The sequence below is a fragment of the Indicator indicator genome, chromosome 16, assembly GCF_027791375.1.
Source record: "Indicator indicator isolate 239-I01 chromosome 16, UM_Iind_1.1, whole genome shotgun sequence".
NCBI lineage: Eukaryota > Metazoa > Chordata > Aves > Piciformes > Indicatoridae > Indicator > Indicator indicator.
Genome location: NC_072025.1, coordinates 23,969,151 through 23,990,181, shown reverse-complemented (window position 1 = coordinate 23,990,181; position 21,031 = coordinate 23,969,151). Strand labels below are relative to the sequence as shown.

General features: G+C 46.1%; 1 protein-coding gene across 1 annotated transcript in view; it reads right to left on the bottom strand.

Moving 5' to 3' along the window:
• Positions 1 to 20,128, bottom strand: part of ALDH1A3 (aldehyde dehydrogenase 1 family member A3) — a 34,788-nt gene extending 14,660 nt beyond the window's left edge. The window contains exons 1-7 of the mRNA XM_054387783.1: positions 20,018 to 20,128; positions 16,370 to 16,474; positions 9,802 to 9,942; positions 7,538 to 7,667; positions 5,578 to 5,639; positions 2,782 to 2,910; positions 21 to 134 (exon numbers count right to left, since the gene is read on the bottom strand). Of these exons, the coding sequence (XP_054243758.1) occupies positions 21 to 134; positions 2,782 to 2,910; positions 5,578 to 5,639; positions 7,538 to 7,667; positions 9,802 to 9,942; positions 16,370 to 16,474; positions 20,018 to 20,128 (792 nt within the window). The remainder of the gene's footprint in view (positions 1 to 20; positions 135 to 2,781; positions 2,911 to 5,577; positions 5,640 to 7,537; positions 7,668 to 9,801; positions 9,943 to 16,369; positions 16,475 to 20,017) is intronic.
• Between the last annotated feature and the right edge of the window lie 903 nt (positions 20,129 to 21,031).

Here is a 21,031-nt window from a genome sequence, read left to right as displayed (position 1 = left end):
GTAACAAATCCATCACCTACCTTTGTTGATCCAGTAAAAGCAATTTTATCAATGCTGTGATGGGTAGAAATAGCAGCTCCAGCTGTTGGACCATAGCCTGGCACAATGTTCACTACACCTGGAGGGAAACCCACCTGAAACAGAGGTTAAACACAGCTCTGTAGAGAAAGATTTTTGAGCACTTTGGAGCCGATCTGTGCTCCTGAGAGCTGCAATTCAGTTCTCAGAAAGCTTGAATTAGCTGCACAGTGTTCCTTGTAATTCAGAACTGCAAGCTGCAGACAAGGAAGGAGCCCATACAAGATACATCACTGTTATCCAGACTTCCCAGTAACATGGCTGCATGCTACCAGCTGGAGCAGACGTGGGTGAAAGTAACACCCATGCTTAAGAAATGCCAAGTTTCAGTAAGAATTCTTGGAGGACTCCCAGTTTCAAGTCAGAAGAGAAGGAGTCTTTTGGCCAAACTTGGCCCCCAGTTACTGCTGTGCAGCTGGAGCCAAGGGGTAACTGAATGAAAGTTTGATTTGAACAAAGGTTGACATTTGTGGTTCTTCAGGGGCTAGAGGGATTAAGAAGTCAGTAAAACCTCACTTGATGATGGAGCTAATAAAACAGGAATACAAGAGCAGATGGTAACAGACTTATGCCAGTTTCCACCACATTTACAGCCTAGATTAGCCAACTAGTATTTTTGCCAAGAGAGACAAATGGCAAAACTTCAGGTGAGATTTTAGTGCGAGGAGAAATATAGGACTTACTGGTCCGGTTTTGCTTCCTGAAACAGGAGTTTCAAGGATTATGCTCTTTGAGGCTAGCCCTCCCCTACTACTGGTTGCACAGGTTGTTTTCCCTGCAGTTCCTAACAATGGAATTGCAGGATATTAAACCCTCATTTCTGGTGGCTTTTTAATATAAAATTTCAATAGATGCAGTTGCTCCTTCCTAACATATTAAAAAATGGAAATAATTGCTCATGTACTACCTTGCAAAAATGATCTTCACAAGATTTTTTTGTTCCTGTTCTTTCTTTTCATCAATTGGGAAGGCAATCTGATTTCTTCTATGGATGTGACAATGATCAAAGTGAATTTCACAGAGTTTGCATCTCAGCTAATGAGTTTTCAAGAAAACACTGCACATCAAACTGTGCAAGTAATGGTGTTTGGAGTCAGCAGCAAAGCCACAAGGAAGCAAAAAATTGGTTCAGATCGCCCTGAGCCAAGAAGTTTTTTCTGGTTTTCAGCAAAAATGAAATCCAAGTATTTTGGTTGGCCCTAAATAACTTCATTGAACCTAACACAGTTTTGCTTGTGTGTTAACATCATCTGCTTTCCTTTAAAGATTTAAGAAAAAAACCCAAAACCCTGCAAACAAAAAAACACCACCAACTTTAACTTATTCTTCTGAAAAAGTGCAAAGAGTTTAGCTAATTTTGGGTGGAGAAAGGAGCATCTTCAAATAAAATGATTCTGCTCTAATTATACTTCTGCCTCTAAGGAGAAAGAGTCTGTTTAGCATTTCAGCTCAAAAGATAAATTTCACATGAATTGAATGGGTTTTTTGGGGGGAATGCTATGCCTGTGTTTGGGGAACTGTATGTCAGAGTGAGAAAAGCAGTGCTGTTAGAAGTTATGAAAACTGCACCCTATGCTCACTCCTCTTGTGTAATCCTACTGAGTCCATTAATTGCAAGAGGGCCTTCACTGGCAGGGTTTTTGCACTGCTTTTCTTGACGGAAGAGCCTTATGTGTCAATTAACATTCCCTTCTATTTCCTCCAAGGCTAAGCCAAGAACAGATTAAATTATCATTACACAAACAATTTTCCAGCTGAGAGGAAAAAGCTACAACCCCTTCAGTCTTCCTTAAAATGACTTATATATGTAAACGCAGGAAACCAACACTCTGACCAGCTCTGGGAAGTACTGTGAAACTCTTACCACCACAATTACTAGATCTGAGGGCACTTGAGATCCTACCTGACAAGCCTTAAACCAACACTTTGAAATCCCAAGTTATGATCTTCCTTTTATGCCAGTATCGTGTTGGCTTTGAAGGTCAGACATAGCTAAATTGTTCTATGAACTACAGAAATAATGAAGAATTGTTTCCCACAGCAGTCTGCCTTGGTTGAATTATCCCATTTAAAAATTGTACAAACACAACACTGCTGTCTAATCACACTTTTTTTGTCCTATTGTTTAATCAAACTGAGCTGTAGTCTTTCCCTCATTTGGCAGAGGAATAAAAGCACCGTTTTTTTCTCTGCAGCTTCCTGAGAAAGGAGAAAAACCTACAAGTCTTGTCATCTTTGCTACCTCCCAGCCAGTTGTCTTAGAATGGTAGGGGTCAGAAGACATCTCTGGAGATCATCTAGTCCAATCCTACCCCTGCTGTAGCAGGTTTGCCTAGATCAGGTTGACCAGAATCACATCCAAGCAGGTTTGAAATCTCTTCAGAGAAGGAGACCCCCAGCACCTCCCTGGGCAGCCTGCTCCAGGGTTCCATCACCTTCACAGGAAAGAGGTTTTCCCTCATGTTCAGGTGGAACTTCCTGTGTTCTACTTTGTGCCTGTTGCCCCTTGTCCTGTCACTGGGCACCACTGGAAAGAGTCATGAAGGCCTTTGTAAGAAGGACTGAAACCAGAGGTTGTTCCCTCTTTCCTCTGTGAGGCTTTAACATCTTCAAACCCCAAAAGCCTCCACAGCCAGTTCAAAATACACTTTTGCTTAAGACCTTACCAGTACAGTGCCTAGACAGGATGCTCGGTTTCCTTACCTCCTTGATCAGTGAGCCAATGTAGAGCGAGGTGAGGGGAGTTTGTTCAGCTGGCTTAACAACCAAAGTGTTTCCACAGCACAGCGCTGGTGCCATCTTCCAAACCAGCATGAGCAACGGGAAGTTCCACTGCGAGAACACAGAGCTGGTCAGAGCAGCCTGCCCATCCCCTACTCACTTCCACACAGCATCTCCCCCACCTTCACAGTGAGAAAGAAGCAGCTGGCAGGAAAGCCACAACGAGAAGTGGCTGCTCACAGCACTGTTTGCTTGGACTGCAGACCATAACTTCCTTGATTTCCCCCTGAGATCCCAAACATTGCTGGCAGCCTTCAAGCTAATCTGGTACGTTGGACAAACCTCTGCATGATGTGAGCTCATTCTTCACAGGAGTCTGATCACATTTTCTGTAGAGTTTTGGCTGTTCACAGAAAATGTGTTGGAGGCAGCGTCCTGATGCATCATCTCTGCACAGCCTCCCTATGTGGGGGAATTACAGGAGGCCACTGCTTGGTCCAAAGCCCTCCTTTTACTGTGTTAGGCATTGGCTGAGCAGTCAAGAGTTACACAACCTCACTTGGTTCCAGGTTTACCACCAGGAAACTGCAGTGGCCATTCAGTCATGGAAATACAGGGGAGGTCATATATGCCCTTCAAATTGTAAATTGCTCCTTTCCAATTAGTTTTCTAATTTGGAATTAGGAACCAGTCCACATCGGTTTCCTCTCTGCTAATCTCTTTCATGCACATGTGTATTTGTAGATCTTGGAGCCTAAGCAAGAAGTGGAAAATGTAGCTCACACTGAATTTCAGAGAGGTCATTTGGCAGCAGAAGGGATTTCTTCATTAAAAATAATTAATGCTGCTTTAGGGATGATGGAAGCAGGCCAACACTAAGGGGACTTCTTGTCAAGACACAAGCCAAGGGCCTTCAGCTATCAAAGAAGCCAAATATGTTAGGAATCCACAAATTCACACTTACAAATAAATTAGCTGTGTAGCTTTTAAGAGATGAGTTCTGTTCTAACTCAGCTGCCCTGAGACAAAGCAGAATTCCATCAATGTGCTGTTCTTCAACTAGCTTCTCCCTCTTTCCCAGACCTGTTTCATTTCAGTGATCTCCAATGGACTCATCCCATGATTTGCCCATTTGTCTTTTTCCTCTTCTTCCAGAAGGGCTGCTTTGCAGCTTGGGCCATCCATATCTACACTACTTTTCTACACTTTGAGAGCATGACATAACTCCATTAGGAGCTTTCTGAAAGGAACATTAAAGGATTCCAGGGCTGCTTCATAACATAATGGGAATAAAGCTCAGTCATATGCTATACTTTCTAAGAACTTCCCTTGCTAAGAATGTTGGTTTAAATATAGTCAACCTACAGGAAAAAGGGAGGATTGTTGATTGTTCTAGGCAGACATATGCAGAATAGTGACAGAATCTCTTTAAATCAAATAGGAATATACAGACTGCTGCTGTTAGAGACCAAACTGGAAAAAACAAGGGGAATTTGTTCTAAGTAAACTGAAGACAAATATGATTTTGTTGACCCAAACCATCCTTTTAATAAACACAGTGTTGAGTCAAATTTGATTCTGGACTTTCTGCTGTATTTATTGCTGATGCAAGGTCAACCTGAAATATTGTTAGTCCCGCTATATCCCCTTACAGTGGGGACATAGCAGACAGGCCTTTAAAGTGATAGCTTCCAAAAGCACTGCTGAGCACCAAAGGTGGCTGAAGTGTCACCAGAAGATATCTTTTAAATGCTGATCAACAGGAAGAACCTGCTGTTTGAATCTTAAGTGACAAACTTTGCTTGCTCACAAGCAGTCACATTGCTTGTTCAGCCAGAAGATCTATGTAGAAGTCATCAAGCCAAACGTTTGATAACTAGTACTGACCATCTCCACTTTGCCTCACCCTGACCTTGCTAAATAGGCCATTATCATCTTATCATTGGAGATAAAATCTCAGTCCTGATGAAGAAAAAGCAATATTTCCCCAGACATCTTTGGGAACTGCTTCAGATTTAGTGCTTCCAGAGTCCAACAAATCCAATACCCCTCATGCATTTCTTCCAGTTTCTCCTATAATCTTATGCCAAAGGTCAAAATCTTTCATAGACTCTTACTGATCCATGTATGCAAACAGAGGATGTTGGCACACCACCATTTGCCTCACAGCCTGTAGATACCATGTTCAAAGCATTTTACAACCAGACTGGAACAAACTATGTCTCCCACGTAGCTGTAAAGTATTCCTGTTTGTTTAAACAGGAGCAAGCAATACACACTAAACCTGCTAAGAACTAGCCACACTGTCCCTCCAGCAGCGAAGGAGACCACAAGGAAAAGAAAACTTTAGTCAGTGAGATTTAATCACAGAAATCTCAGAGAACAGCCAGGTGTTATTAATAATGGATATGATTTAAAACTCAAAATGATGCATCAGCACCAGGCAACAAAAAGCTAGCACATGTAATGGCAAGATGGTTGTCCCAGCAGTGCAGCAGTCAGAGCTCAGACTGGTCTCTGATGACTGGTGTCAGCCTTAGAGAGGAGCAGAGCATCTGATGAGGAGACCCACCCTTCCATTGCAGGGGCCTTTCTGTTGCCAAGAGCAATTGGCACAGGGGTAAATCAAGAAACTGCATCAGGCAACTGCAATGAGGAGTTCCCTGCAGAACAGCTGTACTTAACTAGGAAGCAAAGGGCTGCAGTAGAAGGTGAGGAGGGTTAATGTACTTCCTTCCAGTTCTAAGGGAGATGCAGGGCACCATCACTGCTACTTACTGGAGTTATGGCTCCACAGACACCCATGGGTTCATGCCTGGTGAAACAGACAAAATTTTCATCTGCAAGACAAAAGAACACGTCACAAAGCAGTCAAAATCCTAGCTGCTGCAGAAAGAGTGTAAGACAATTGCACATGACCAGGGTGGGGACACAACTCAAACCATATTAGACAAAGAACCTGGTATCTGTTCATCTTGACTCATGTTTCTGGGACATCCCAGATGGATGAAGGTCTGTTTAAGAACAGGTCACGTGTTAGCTCAAAAGCCAAACACTGCTCATGGTCACAGCGGAACCTTTTAAATCCAGGGGTTCAAATCGTTCTGCAAACTCCCTGTCTGAGGCTATGGGGAGGATAAGTCCCTGCCACACTGAAGAGCAAGCACAAATTTAATTCAGATTGTGTCTCACTGAAAGAAGTAAAGCACTTGTCCCCTTGAGGGGGAGAGTTCTTAAATCCATTTTGTACAGGAATCATTCAGTGTACCAGGAACTGCACTTCGGGTAAGAAATCACAAAAAGATGCAACTCTGGGACTAAAGTAATACCAATCACCATAAATCACTTCTCTTGATCTTTCAAAGGGAAAGCAGGAAGGACATTTTCCTTACAAATTCATTCTTGCTGATAACCTAGTTTTGTTGAGAATCATAGAATCAGTCAGGGTTGGAAGGGACCACAAGGATCATCCAGTTCCAACCCCCCTGCCATGGACAGGGACACCTCACACTAGATCAGGCTGGCCAGAGCCTCATCCAGCCTGGCCTTAAACACCTCCAGGGATGGGGCCCCAACCACCTCCCTGGACAACCCATTCCAGGCTCTCACCACTCTCATGGTGAAGAGCTTCTTCACCATGAAGATCTGACAGAAAACATGAACATTTCTAATTACAGTTTTTGTAAGTGATCTCAAATCAGGACACAAATTGGCAGTGTCCAGCCAAGCAAGGCTCCATGTTACTGTGAATAAGGGTGACAGAGCTCAGTCTGAGACTGATGCTGCTTTGCTGCCTGCACAGCTTGAACCAATAGAGCCCTTTGGAGCCCTTCCTCTGGTGATTTATTTTTGCCTGCAGTGCCTGTCCTTCCTAGAGTCTCAGTGATCACCTGCATTCAGGGACAGAACAGGCTGATTTTGAAAATACACCATACTGCTCATTGTGCTACATGGGCATCCACTGTTCTCTCCAAAACTGTATTTGAACTTCTACAGCTGAACCAAAGTGTTCTCTCTGTCCCTGCCACCACACAGCAGCATGACTGCTCTAGCTTTGCAGCCTATGAAACATGGGAAAACCTTTTTCAAATATCAGAAAACTTGACAGGGCTCCACCAAGAGCTTAGTGCTTTGGCTCCTGAGAGGAGTCAACATCTCAGACCTTCTCTTCAATAAAGGTTAAGAAAAAGCACAACACAATCTCTCTAAACATCCATGAGCCAGCTAGCACTGTCAGGGTTGTAGGAACATCAAGTGAGGTGGGAGACACCGGTACATTCCACATCAAATCTCTGCCACATCCGTGTGGCATCTAGGACAGCACAAGCTCTGTTGCCTTCACGTAATTCTCTCTAGAAACCACTGTTATTACGCTCTCTGGCACTTTAATTCATTTCAGTGATACCTGATGAATAAACTCCCCTAAAATGTCTGGGTTTTTTCTTAAAAAATTAGTCTGAATTTAAACCCAAAAAGTGTTTCTTTGTTAAAAAAGCAACAAAAGAGTTCATCCATTATTTTCCAGAGATCTACTGAGGTACTGACATCATTCTACCATTAGTTTAAATTTTGAGACACAGCTACTTAAATGCATCCTGAGATGGAAAGAAGTGCAGACTATTTTTGCAGTTTTTCAGAAGCTGGCCTTCCCATGCATCTCCCCTCCCAGCAGGCCTCCATCCCACCTTTTCAAGACTGATCCCATCTCAGCTCTGAAAGTGGCTCTGAAAGAACTTACCCACTGGGATGGTTCTGCCCTGAATCTTATCAGCCCAGCCAGCATAGTACCGCAGTGTTTTTATACAGCCCTCCAAGTCAACAAAGTAAGCCTGTAGAAAAGGTTTTCCTGTGTCCATCGTCTCCAGAGTCTGCAAACACAAATCACATGCACTGCCAGACAAGTGTCTTTGTCTTAAGAAAAGCTTGTAGAGAAACTCCTTCTCAATTTTATTTTGCCTTGTGCTACAGACAAATAAAATAGACTGGAGCCTAGACCCATTTGCTTTGTGCAGGGATTACAACCAAAGCACATCTTCTGAAAGCCCCCAGAAGGTGACTGTGGGTGGGATACAGGGCTGTGATATGGGACACTGGTCAGAAATTATGTGTCATGACTTCATTGTATCTCACTCTGACACAGATGTTCTGGATTCCAGATGGTATCACTGAAATTGGTCACTTTTCTTCGGAAATCTATTTTTTCTACTTTACAGCCCTAAAACCAACCTCTGAAAAGCTTCTTTTGTCCACAGGAGGATAGAAAACACATTTTTAGAGAGTTCTGGTAAAGTAGTCTTTGGGCTCAGATCTGTGCTGAGACTAAAGCAAGGCAGAAGTTGCTTTACTAAAGCTGCACTGATGCTGAGCAGCTCGAAATGAAGTCCAGTCTTAGCCTGTGTCCTTCACACTGTTCTGGACATCAGCTCAGTAAATCCTTTGTTCTGTACTCAGGGCATTCAATGGAATCTTGGTGCACATGGCCAGCACATCCATAAAGCAAGTACTATCCCTTGGTAGATTGAAACATCTTTGTTTACATATGATGTCATACCCTGTCATCCACAGACATTAGGGTCCAAACAGCACTCAAAAAGATATTCCCCTTGGAATGGCTAGGATTGTTATCCACTCTGAATGTCTGCTAAAACAACTGATTTTTATAGGTCATTCCTTAGCATGCAGCCAAGGCAGCTACGGCTGGTTTTCTGCAGTGAAAATAACCATGCCAAACAAGCCCTCCCAGATCAGAAGGGCAGCAGAAAGCTGGAAACAAGTGTCCTGCTTTATGGAAAATGAAGGGTCCTCTGAAGTTGCATCAAAAATTATCAGAATACAAGTAGGGTGTATTCACACACACAGAGTATGCTTTTTCCCCTTTTACTTGCTGGCCAGAACTGCCTTTGGACCTGAATTTTTTTGTTTTGTCCTGCTGAAACTGGAGGCTGTCATATGGTTAAGAGACATTTTTGAAGAAAGAGACCCAGCTCAAAACAGTCATGCAAGTACAGACTCCTAAGTTCATCCCATGTATGTTAAGTCCTACTGACCCCAGTGGGACAGCAGCTCAGGAACTTAAACATATCTAACAGCACTGACTGTCACAAATGCCATTCTCCTGAAGATGAGCAGAGCATTGAACTGATGAGTGTTCAGGTCTAATATCTTATATATGAACTGACAGCAGCTCTGATAGATGCTAGGATCTGCAAGCATGATTTGGAAAAATGTCTGAGGCCCACAAAGCCTAAAGGCTTCTACCAACAGCAGCTGGCAGCATTTTAGCTTGGGTCCTACTGCTCTTGTTCTCCACCAGAAGGGCTCCTTTAGGACAGGATGGGAATCATTAGCAATGACTCTTCAGTGCAGAAGTCCAAGTTAGCACAGCTTCACATCTATAAAGAGATTTTCCTGAGCCAGTAAATTCAGCAGGGAAAGAATCAGTTCCTGCTTATACACATTTTAAACTTTGGATGGCATCCAGTAGGAGAAAGATTCTCCCTTCCTACCCCCCATTTTAGGGGAAGCAATTTGCAGAGAAGTCAAAGTGGCCTTACATTTTGTAGTGAAGAAGGACTGAGTCAGTTGTAGTGGTTTGGGGTTGTTTTGTTTGTTTTGGAGTTTTGAGGTTATTTGTCTGTTTATTTCTTTTGGGGAGATTTATTTGTAGTTTTGGCTTTTTTTTTTTTTTTTAGGATAAGAACTGGGAGACAGCTATGAACACTGATGACAAACTACAAAAGAATATAAATACTTAAATGCTGAAATAAACTTATCTGTAATCACTGCAATAACTAGCTAGAATTTTAGAGAAGTCAGCCTTCTTCTAAGACCCCTAAAATCATCCTGCAGAATGAGGAAATAAGCCATGACTTCTGCATGGACTCTTCTGCCCTTCCTACAGAGAGGAAAAAGCAAAACATTCGGTAGATATGGATGCAGCACAACAAGAGGGCTGGAACTGGGCTAGTCAGCTGGTTTGTCACCATGGATCACAGCACTTACTGCCAGGATGGCTCTGTCACGCTCCAGAAGGTCAGCCAGCTTGTGCAGGAGGCATCCTCTGCTCAGGGCATCCATCTGTCTCCATGGAGATCCCCTCTGGAATGCTGCCTTTGCTGCTTCCACTGCATTGTCCACATCAGGCTAGAGTAGCCACATACACAAGAAAACCTCAGGTTAACAAGGAAAGAGCTGGACAATGTGTCCTGGTTTGGGGCCAGACAGATCCTCTCTTGCCCCGAAAGGGACAAAAGAATGATGGTCATACAAACAGATTGAAGAGTGATGGAAAGTTTAAATGGCAAAGCAATTGGTGAAACTACAAAAACCACAAGTATAGTGGCAAAGAATTCCAAAGCGTACAGAACCCTTTTTACAATACCCAAAGACCTCCTGCTCTTCCCTTCTCCCCACCTAAGGATCTACCCAAAGACCCCCAGGGCTCTTCCTTCCCCCCCATTGCTAGGCTAGTCTCAGGCTGGCCAGGTCTGAGACTGCCCCCACCCCCCCCACCCCCCCCCACTTTCTCCTCCTGGCATTAGGCCTAGACAAGCCTAATAGGCCTTGAGATACTCCTCGACCATTACCCGATAAGACAGCATCTCCCACAGGAGCAGAGAGGGAAGAAAGAGGAGGAGAATGACTTTGCAGATGGATTTATAGGGGGCAGGATTTATGGGTAGAGCTATGCCATTTCCTGTGTCCACCTTATTAGGCTGGACACTCAGGACACCAGAGGTGTAACTTCTGTGGCAGTAACAGGAGGCACACAGCCTGAACTGCCACAACAATGGCACAGCACAGAAATCCCACCAGGCTGCTTCCTAGGTGATGCTCTGGTGGCTAAAACCAAGCTGTCTGACAAAAGCAGTTCCATTTCACTGGATTTGGACCCAAGTCTGCAATATTTTTTGGGTTTGGCCTGGGCTCATATCAGCCTTGGGGTCAGAGTACCAGCAGGGTGTTTCAAGGGTAACTTGATGCAACTGGTTTGTTTATACAATAATCCAGAATCGTGTTGCTGCTGACACTTGGGGGAGGATGGAGAAACAAGATCCCAATTCTGTTCCCATTACAGCTTCCCTAAGCATGACAGGCCATTGATCTGCCTGAATCACAAGCCTCTGAACAAGTGTGGGAAGGAAAGCCCCCCAGCAGACATCAGTTTTATGCAGAGGAACAGTCACAGATCAGATCCCACTATTTAGTGCCACTGGAACCCATGCCATGAACAGCTAACCCACTATAAAAGCTCCCTTAGATCCTTTCAGAACATTTCTGCCAGATGGGAAGGGTTTTGTCATTCAGTGCTCTGACAAAGGCATTTCACCTATACAGACTTAGTGCCATACTATCTTCATTTCCCAACTGCTTCACCATGCTCTGGACCAAACCTAACCCTTTTCACCCGAGCTGTGAAGTCCTTCCCTCCCCACACTACCATCTCCAAAGAAGCTTCACGCATTTGTTCTGGCCTCCTTATGCCCTGGACTCCTCCCTTCTTCCCACATGTAGGTAAAAGTGAAACTATGGGCAACCTCCCAACTCAATGAAGTCAATGGGAACATTGCCATCACCATCCATGAGGCCAAGACTGTACCCCAAGCATACATAAACCGCAGTTCACCCTGGTTTTGGACAGAATCCTGCTCTATGTAATGTCTGGCACAGCGCGTGCCTCCCTTTAGCTGATGAAGAACTTACACCTCACAACAATGTGGCTCCTGGGGGTGGTAAAGGAGGGAGGGTTTCAGGACATTATTATCCCTCCTAGCACTTCACCAGTTGCTGTCATTTATGGCTTATCTCAAGCCTTGTCCGAACTCAATTACAAAGTCAGCCTCTGCACTGATCCATCAAGGGCTGGCCATTCTCCCTGCATGGGGAAACATGTGGTGCTCAACAAAGAAAAATGTTATTAGGAGACATGTTGTCTTCTCAAAGTTCATGGAGAAAACAGCAAGTCACCACTCACTGAAATGGCACCTTACCCTAAATTTGGCTCCTTTTCTTCACAAGAAGGTTACCCAGCTTTAAAACAGTCTGATCTATACTGCCTGGAAAAGACCCCCACCCTTCTGGAAGGGCACCAATGGAAAAACCATTTGAGGAAACCTGTGCTAGTAAAGGGTTTCAGAATAGCTCTGGTCAAGCGAGGTACTGGTGAAGCAGAAGGAGCTGTGCACAGGTAGGAGTGTCCTGCCTGGTGCCCATGGCCCCCAGGCAGAATGCATCTTCAGAATGGTTTGCTTCAGTAGAGTTGATCTGGATTCAAACTGGCACATTGTAAAAGCCATAAGGCACCACCAGCAGCAGCACAGTTATGTACTCCCAGCCAGCCTGCTGGAATGGAAGCTCAAGCTGCAAGAAGGCAATATTTTATATGACAAAACAGATAAAGAAACATGAAAAGCATGTCAGGTTTAAACAAGCAATTAATTAGTTTCTGTGACCAGGATGGGAGCACTGACCTGCAGAGCACTGGGTCTGCAGTGGCAGAGGCCACACCCCAACACGCCCCTCAGTACCAAGGGACTTTCCACCACCCTGGCACTCACAGGAACGGGGATGAGATGGCTGTGTGGGCAGAGGACTTCAGTGCATGCCCAGAATCCCCATCCTCTAAGCACAGAAGCACCTGAGCCCTGCTGCAGTTTCTGCAAACACTAGTTGTCTTCATCCTTGTCTCTTTTCTTGGACATGCTGGGTACACACAGTGGCTTGGAGACTGCAGTCACACAAGCAGAAAGCTTTCCCAAAACACTCACAGGGTAGCACCACCAAGTGAGGTCTCATGAGCCTGCACAGCCTCAATAGGCCTGGGAGATCAGCAAACAGAAGGAAATTCTTCAGGAAGGCTTCAATGCCGTTCTTAATCCAGCCTGTTACGACTGGGCACTAGGCAGTCTGAGTGGCACGTTCTTTGCCAGCGTGTTGCAATAGGTAGGCACAATGCGTGACAAAGACCCAGAGCTGTCAAGGTGCCAGGGACATGCTGTGGGACAAAAACCCACAGGGAGGAGGAGGTCTGTGCATCCTGCTGCTCAGCTCTGATATGCACAGATTTAACGAGGCTGCTTACATCAGGAGTTCACTGAGGGAATACAAAGGTTGCAAAGCCAAGTACTGCAGCATTGGGAAATGCCTGCAAACCCCCATGCCCACCTGGCATGTGTGGCCTGGAATACAACCCCCAGTTACACAACCAGATACCCTTTCCCTCTGAACAAACTCAGTGTTCTTTGTCTTAAGATAACTCCTCCATCTTCCTCCTCTACCTCAAGCCCGGCTCCTCACTGCTACACGTCTGTCCTGTCCCTTTGTCCCCTCTCCTTCCTCAGCAGCAGGCTGCAGAGCACAGCTGAAACCATCAGCTCACTGGCTCTGTGGGTAGGGGAGTAGGAACAACACCTGCAAAAAACCCTGCTTCAGGCCCAATGTGCACAGCACTGCCTCAGATTGGCCAGTAAGAAGACATGGAAGTGATGGAAGACACCCTGTGGAGTGGGTGTCTCATCTTTCCTGACTGCTTCAAAAGGCCTCCATTATGCACATCCTTGGAAAGGCACTTTTCTGACACAGGACATGAATTTCTCACCTGGAAGAGGTTCCCTGACCTGCTCCCCAAACTGTCCATACATTGCATGGCTCTAACTTTTGAACCCAATTTCACACCAGCTACAAACAGTATCGTAACAGCCCAAAGCATCCAAAACTGTTACTGTGGGCACTACAGGTCTACTGTAGTGTGTAATAATATTCCTGCAGATTTTTACCTCAGCCTGACCCTGCAAACTAAGGAGGGCAGGATGACTGTGAATGACCCTTCAAAGACCCATGTGGACTACTTAGAAACGACCATGATGTGCTCTACAGTGTTGAGTCTGCTCAACAGTCACAGTTGTGTTCTGTGGCAGCCAGCTGAGCTGGGCACTCCTTTGAGGAAGGAGCACCTTTCCCTCTGCCCTTGCTGGATGTTGGCAAGCTGAGAGAAGGGAAAAACCCCACAAGTGTGTTAGTGACAGCACTAGAGAATTGCAATGGCACAAGAACTGTTGCCTTCACATGGTAACACCAAGACAGGGTGGCACCTCTGGGGCTGCACTATTTGCTGGGGGCAGAAGTCTAAATGAAGAAAGTTATTCCTGCTCTATTATCAACTTGACGTACACTAAGCCATTATTTGGAAGAAAGGCCTCCAAGCATCCAGTGGAAACATCTTCTATTTTATTTTCAGTGCTTCTTTTTCCACACAAGACTTCCCTTTATCCCCCAACTATTCCACCCAGTGCAATTCTGCCTTAAATTCTCTAACTAAAGAACAAACAACAAAACCTTTGCTCTTAGTCTCATAAAGTATTGGCCAAGTTTCAGCACCAGACTAAACTGTCATCACTGAGATCTCAGCTGCCAAATTCCCACCCCTCACATGCAGGCTAAGGAAGACACTCTGCACACCCAGGGAGGGGCAGGTTTCTGCTCAGGGCTAGGGAAGGAGTACTGCTCTCAGCCTTCTCTGAAGGCAGAGCCAACCATGGCACAGCACAGCTGAAGCCAGTACCAGGAACTGCCACTTCTGCTGTGGTGCTGACCGGCACAGCCAAGTATGGTGCCATGCGAGGGCAAGACACTGGAGAGCACCAAACAACTCACTGCTTTCTGTAGGAACTTCAACAGACTGGAGCTACAGACCTATGAAGGGATGTTCAACCAGGGCACTGGGAGACTCAGAGGACTCAGTGGGATACAGTCAAGCGTCACCAGTAGCCCAACAGCTAGTTCAGAATATTTCTCATCCATGTCTGCTTTCCAACTAATCCAGATCCAGGTCTAACCCCACTCAGACCCTTGGAAAAATCTATTTAGATCATAAAATATTTTTTAAAGGTGTGATGTACAGTGGTAGAAGAAGAGGTTTTCAGCACCCAAGCTGCAGCTAACTTAGGTTCTTGCCTGCAATTATTCTATTCATCGAGGAGTCGGCCACATAAGCTGAGTATCTATGGGTAGAGGGCTCCACTGACTGGCCCCAAAGGTTTGCAGTGACTCTCCTGTAAGATAGAAGCTGAAAGTCCTCCTTGAATTCAGGCAGAAGCAAGTCTCAAGGAGGCAAGCTGCAAAACTGGCCTTTTAATTCTGCATAACAATTTTCTTTGTCCAAGTCATTAAGAAGCAGGCTTGAAATACTCATGTAATGCTCTGTAACTGCTTGAGGGGACACTTAGCCCAGGGAACAAAAACAACATCATGGGTTCTGCCTAGTGAAATACAGCTGCATCAGAGTTAGCTTCAGTCTGCTGTTTACATGCCACCACAGTTAAACACAGTTGTGTCCTCCCCAGTTAGGATAAAGCAATTCTACACAATGTTTGGTTCTGCCTTGATCTGTTAACTGCCCCGTGGATGCACGGATCCCCATGGCAATAGGTCTCAGAGGCTGCCTTAGTGCCATCTAAAAGGAACAGCTACTTTAGACACTATTTGCAGGCAGGCTGGAGGCTTGTCTTGTCAAGTAAGTTTGCTTCCATCTCAGAAAGGTCAGGCTTTATACTCTACACAGTGTAATACCAGAAAACACATTTCTCCTGCTCAGCTAGTATCACTCCTACTAGGAAAGGACTCCCTAGGCAGCTACTCAGCTGGAAACAAGGCACTGGGCCTCACAAGTGTTGGACAAACTTAGATACTAAGAAAAATATACCATAGTACAGGCAGAAATGCCCACAGTGCTTGTTACTGCCCATAGCAACAGCCAGCCAAAGCCCTGGTATAGAAAAGAAACTGTGAATCACCTTCCCATGACATGCTGGCAAAAAGCCAGCTCTTAGGCCAGCTCTTTGCCATAGATCAGGCCAGTTGGCTCATACAAGATGAGCTGTTTTGGACAAAAAGTGTCATATCTGATTGTTCCTCATCTCAGACTATTACCAAATCCAAGCACTTATGTCCCAGGCTAACCTACAGCATACCAGGGCCAAGGACTACTCAAGAAGGACACTGGTTTGGTTTCAACTGAGAGCTGCCACTTCTGTGCAGGGGCCAGAACCCATGGTACCCATTGGAAAAGCAGCACCACAACTCCAGCAGAAAGTGGACAGTGTTTGCATGACTGAGCTTAAATTCCCCCGAGCACTCAGGTCACTTGTTAACTGTGTTTCAAAAAGGGCAAGTTTCAGTTCAATGCCTCCAAGAGGCTGCTGCACAGCATGTGTATAAACCACTTCCAGCACAAGGCCCACGTTCTGTCCGGGATGTGCATGCCCCATCACTGCTGTCTCCTCAGACCAGCTGCTTCCTCCCAGTCTCTAACACAAGAATGATGCTGAATCTTATTCCTCTGACAGGAGGCAGGCAGGTCCTACCAGGGAAAGTGACTCTGCAGAGCTGGATAGGATTGATCCCAGAAACCCCATGTAATTCTTAAGCAGGACATTTAGTGTCCCAGACCTCCAGCCCAGCATCTGGCCAGATGTATGTTGTCCTAAAAAGCCAGCTTTTCCCCTCTCTGTGCTTCCCTGCAAATGAAGGCTCTCGGGAATTGCCTTTGCACTGCCTTTCCAACAACACTTACCTTGTCTCCTTCCTCAATATCACAGATTTTCTCCAGCGTCGAAGGGTTGTAGGTGGGAAACTTCTTTCCACTTGTGGAGTTGTGCCATTCATTGTTAATAAATATCTGCACAGAGAGCAAAGGCAGTGTGATGGGGAGAAGAGAGGGAAAAAAAATATTGATGTAGACAATTCAAAAAACCACAAGTACTCCTCAAAGGTCCTGAGGCTCTTCAGTCTCTGTTGATGGCATAATCAAGTGTGTTCAGTCTCTCTCCCAGGGAGACTGTTTGGGATACAGACAGTGTTTATCCAAACTAGAACCTCAGCCAGAGAACAGACGAAAAAGCCTTCATGCACCCAGTTAGCTTGGAGCAAGAGAAAGACAGGGGATGGAGCCCACACAGTATAACACCATAATTTGGCAATGAGAAACAGTTTTTGAAATACATCTCCATGGGAACTGCAAGCAGACATCAAGAGAAACTCTATGGTTCAGACAAACGCAGGCCCTTGTTACATGCTACAAATGAAATGTCAGCCTACAGCATTACTTGGTTGTTTGTGTCCTGCCCAGGGCTCCTTCTGCGACATGCCCCGCCTCAGCACCACCCAGAGGGGCAGGGATAAGTATTGGCTCAGTTCTACCCCACCATGCCTTGTCACAGGCTAGATCAAGCCTCCCACATTACTTGGAGTCATCTGTGACAAGATTTTAAGTGTTTCAAAATACTGCATTTCCAGAGCAAGAACAAACAGTCCCAGTGTTGTGTAACTGAAAATGCATTGAATGCTCACTGTAAACAGAACATGAATACCTATACACAATTAGTTGATTCAACATGCATCCTAGCCACACTGTGATCTAACTTGGCAGTGCTATATTTTATAAGCATACTTTAAGTAAGATTAGATGAAGTAATCTTTCTTAGTAGCCTGTTAGTTGCTGCAAGCTAGTACTTTTACTGGGAAGTCATCCACATTTGCAATCTTATTTATGAGTCTCTACACACCACCAGGAGATTAGTGTTGCATCCCTTACATTCTGAATTCCCACTGCGTTGGGCCATAGTTTTCTTTCCTTAGGCAGCTTTTGTCTGACAGGAGTTTCTCCTGACTACTTCTGCACAAAGCATCTGAGATGTATGTGGCATAGAAGCTGCACTTTTGGCTCCACCTGTTTCAGATGGGCAGAGCAAAAGACAATTTTGGCAGAAAAGTTGTCAGGTGAAGTCACAAAAGAAAAAAAAGGTTAGAAATACTAATTAACTGGACACTAATGCTCCCAAACTACCTCTATTATCCAACTGCTGCATTTTAACGCTTACATAACTTCAGTTTTCCTTCATTTCACTAACAAAGAAAGTCATACTATAAATGTGGGAGATAAGACAGGAACTGGCATCAGGTGTATGCTCCCAAACTAGGGGAAGGAAACTTTTCCTCTGCATTCAACATTAATTCTACATGAAAGGGATGGCATGGGAAAGAGATGTTCCTATGAGAAGCAGTAAAACACGGGAATGGCACAAGGCTGATCTAAATGTAACATAGATGCTGGCATCATTCTGGGAATCACAGGCCTGAGTCTTTGCTGCCAGGGCTTGGAACCAAACAGAACAGCCTATCAGCCATTCGTGCTGCATACCCAGCATTTGGGACACGGCACTGTGGACAGATCATTTCCATCACACATCCATGACAGGCATTAAGCTGCTTTATAAGAAAGATCTTTGTTGAAAATTTTTCCTCTCCCCCATCCCCATAACTGAAATTTAAAAATCTCTGCTCGGCAGAAGGAAGTGTGCCTTCAGCTGTAAACATCTGGTGAAACTCTGAGCTTGTAGAAAACCCCTCACAGCTTTATGAGCACTGCCTGTGGCTCATTATTTTCTCAGATGCACCAGGAGCATCAGATCAAATGTCAAATCCACACTTTTAATTAATATTGGTTTCCACTTTTAAGAGACAACCTTTATACCTTTAGTGCATGGAGTCTCAGGCAAAACCCCGGAGAATAAAGCCAACATGCTTTAAAGCATACGTGGCCGCAGGATCAGCTCCCTAAGGACCATTAAAAAGTGTTCACAACAATAAAAATAACAAAACCCAGAGTGTTTGGATGCTTAAGAAGAACTCTAATGGCTGTGTCCATTTTAGACACAGGAAAGAGCTGTTTGTGCAGCATTACACCATTCTGCAATCAGCAGCTGCAGAACCAATTGTTGCTAAATAACATGTTTATCTTACAGAGAAAAAGTAGATAAATTTGGGATTTTAAATCTAGTTCAGTGACTACCACTAATTGTTAATCTCTTTCAGTACTGTGGATGCATAATTCAAATCAACACCTCACTGGATAAGCTATTGCTGTTTACTTCTCACTGCAAGACAATGAACTTCAAGTTCTGCCTTTTATTTTTAATACTTCATACAGCAATGGAACAGTAATTAATACGCTCATTTAGCCCCTCCAACTCTTTCAGTCCAACTACATAGCTCAAATGATGGCAGTCGAGGCTGCCTGGCAGCAGAACCAGCCGGGACATTTTCCCTGCTGCACAGGACAGTGGGTCAGGCTGTGGTGAAACAAAAAGTGCCGTGGCCATCGCAGGGCTATGGCTGCCTTAGGGAGCAGGGATTTCTGCAGCAGGGCTCGAATCCACACCAACCTCCTCACCTCTGAGGGACGTAGTTACCAAGGTGAAGAACCTCAGTTAATTTCAAAAGGGCAGGAGCAACCATTCAAAGGCAAGATCAATGGAGAGCAGGGAGATATGGGTTTGTGTGTGCTTGATGATGATTCCTAGTCCCATGACAAGGCCATGGAGGAGCTCTGTCAGGATAGCAAGCCACCAAGACATGCATCAGCACCACCCCTCTTCAGGAGCTGTGGGGTGGGCCCCAGGCTCATCAACAGAGCCCTTCCAAAAGGCCCAGTCCTGCAGGACGTTGGCTCTCCTACCCACTCCCTGCATTCACCAGGACCCCAACCTACCCCCTGGCACTAAACCCACTTCCAGTAGGGCCCCATCCCACTGCACGTGAATTTCACACTGGGTTGCTGAATGCAACCCAGACAAGCAGCTTCATCAGGGATAAACCCCTTCTTGCCTCTGCCCAAGCTCACCTCATCCAAATCCAATTTCGCTGAGCACTAAGGTGAAGCTAAAAGCACTTACCAGGTGAGGTTGTGAGTGCCTCATGGGGTGCATGGCAAGAAGGCCAGCAGGGTGACCGGGAGCAGACAGGCCAGCGTGGCAGCACAGACCTCAGACAGGCACTGAGTGGCACCAGGCCTGCCATGCAGCCACAGAGCTGCTCATGGGCACTTTGGGGAGCATCACAAGCTTGGTGTTCTGTTTTCTTTGGTTTGGGGTTGTTTTTTTTTTCTTTAATGATTTCTTTAGCTTTAGAGTTTGAAGCAACTATAGCTCCCCTAGAAATGCCACAGCCACCTGCTTGCTCCAGCCATTTAACTGCTCTTACACCCCCATATACCTACTTAGGGTAGTAGGAGGGATACAAAAAATATGAAGAAAAATGAAAGCGAGTGAGAAAATTCTACATCATAAAAATAGCACTTCACCACCTGCCTGGCTTGATGGAGCACCGGCAACATGGCGGTGGCAAAGCCCGCTGCCCGCCTCACCTCCCCTCGCCAGCTCACCTTCGTGTACTTCACCTCCAGGCTCCGCAGGGGCCGCGGCAGCTGCGGCGGCGGCAGTGGCACCTTCTTGTCGGGCTGCCCGTTCTCCACCGCGCCGTTGACGGCGGCCATGGCCGCGTCGTCGAACCCACACAACCCTCTACGGCTGACAGCCCACGGCGCCGCCTTAAGAACCGCGCGCGCCGGGCACCACCGCCCGCCCCTTATTGGCCACCGCCCCCGCCTCGCGCCCCGCCCTCGCCCCGCCCCGCCTCGCAGCCCGCGGCCCGCAGGTAACGGCCGGAGCCGCCGCGCCGAGGCACCGCCACCGCCGGCGGGACGGGGGGCGCCAGCGGGCCGCGCCGTGCGCCGCGGGGCTCCCGAGAGGGCTGCCCGCAGGGCTTCGCGCCCCTTCAGTGCTACCCCTGGGGCGCCCCGCAGGGCTTCAAGTCATTTCAGTGTGCCCCACAGGGCTCCCCGAGATGCTCCTTCCAGGGCTTTGGGCTCCATTCAGGGCTCCCGTCGAGGCTCCCTGCAAAGCTACCACAGGGCTTCAGGCTCCTTTAATGCTTCGGACAGGGCTCCACTCGGGGCTTCCTGCGGGTCTTAGGGCTCCTTTCAGTGCTTGCTGAAGTGCTTCCCTCCGAGCTGCACAGAGCTCCCCATGGGACTTGGGGCTTCACTCAGAGCTAAGGCTTTCCTCGGGGATCCCCTTGGGCCTCCCTTCAAGGCTCCCCAGGAGGCTCATGTCCAGGCTGCAGGCTCCCCTCTAGGCTCTGGGCTCCCAGAAGGGTTCCTGGCAGGTTTCAGAAGAAACTTTGTACAATCATAACCATTATACTTGTGTCCCACATAATCTACCTCCAGCGCAGTACACTCATAGTAGCGTACTCAGAACATCGAGAAAGATGCTGTCTTTCAAGAGGTCCTAAAGGATATGGAACATGTCCAAAGTGACAGATCTAGGCTCTGCGCCTGAACAAGTTCATTATGTATTGCCTAACTTCATTCTGAATAAAATATGTGTAAGCCTTT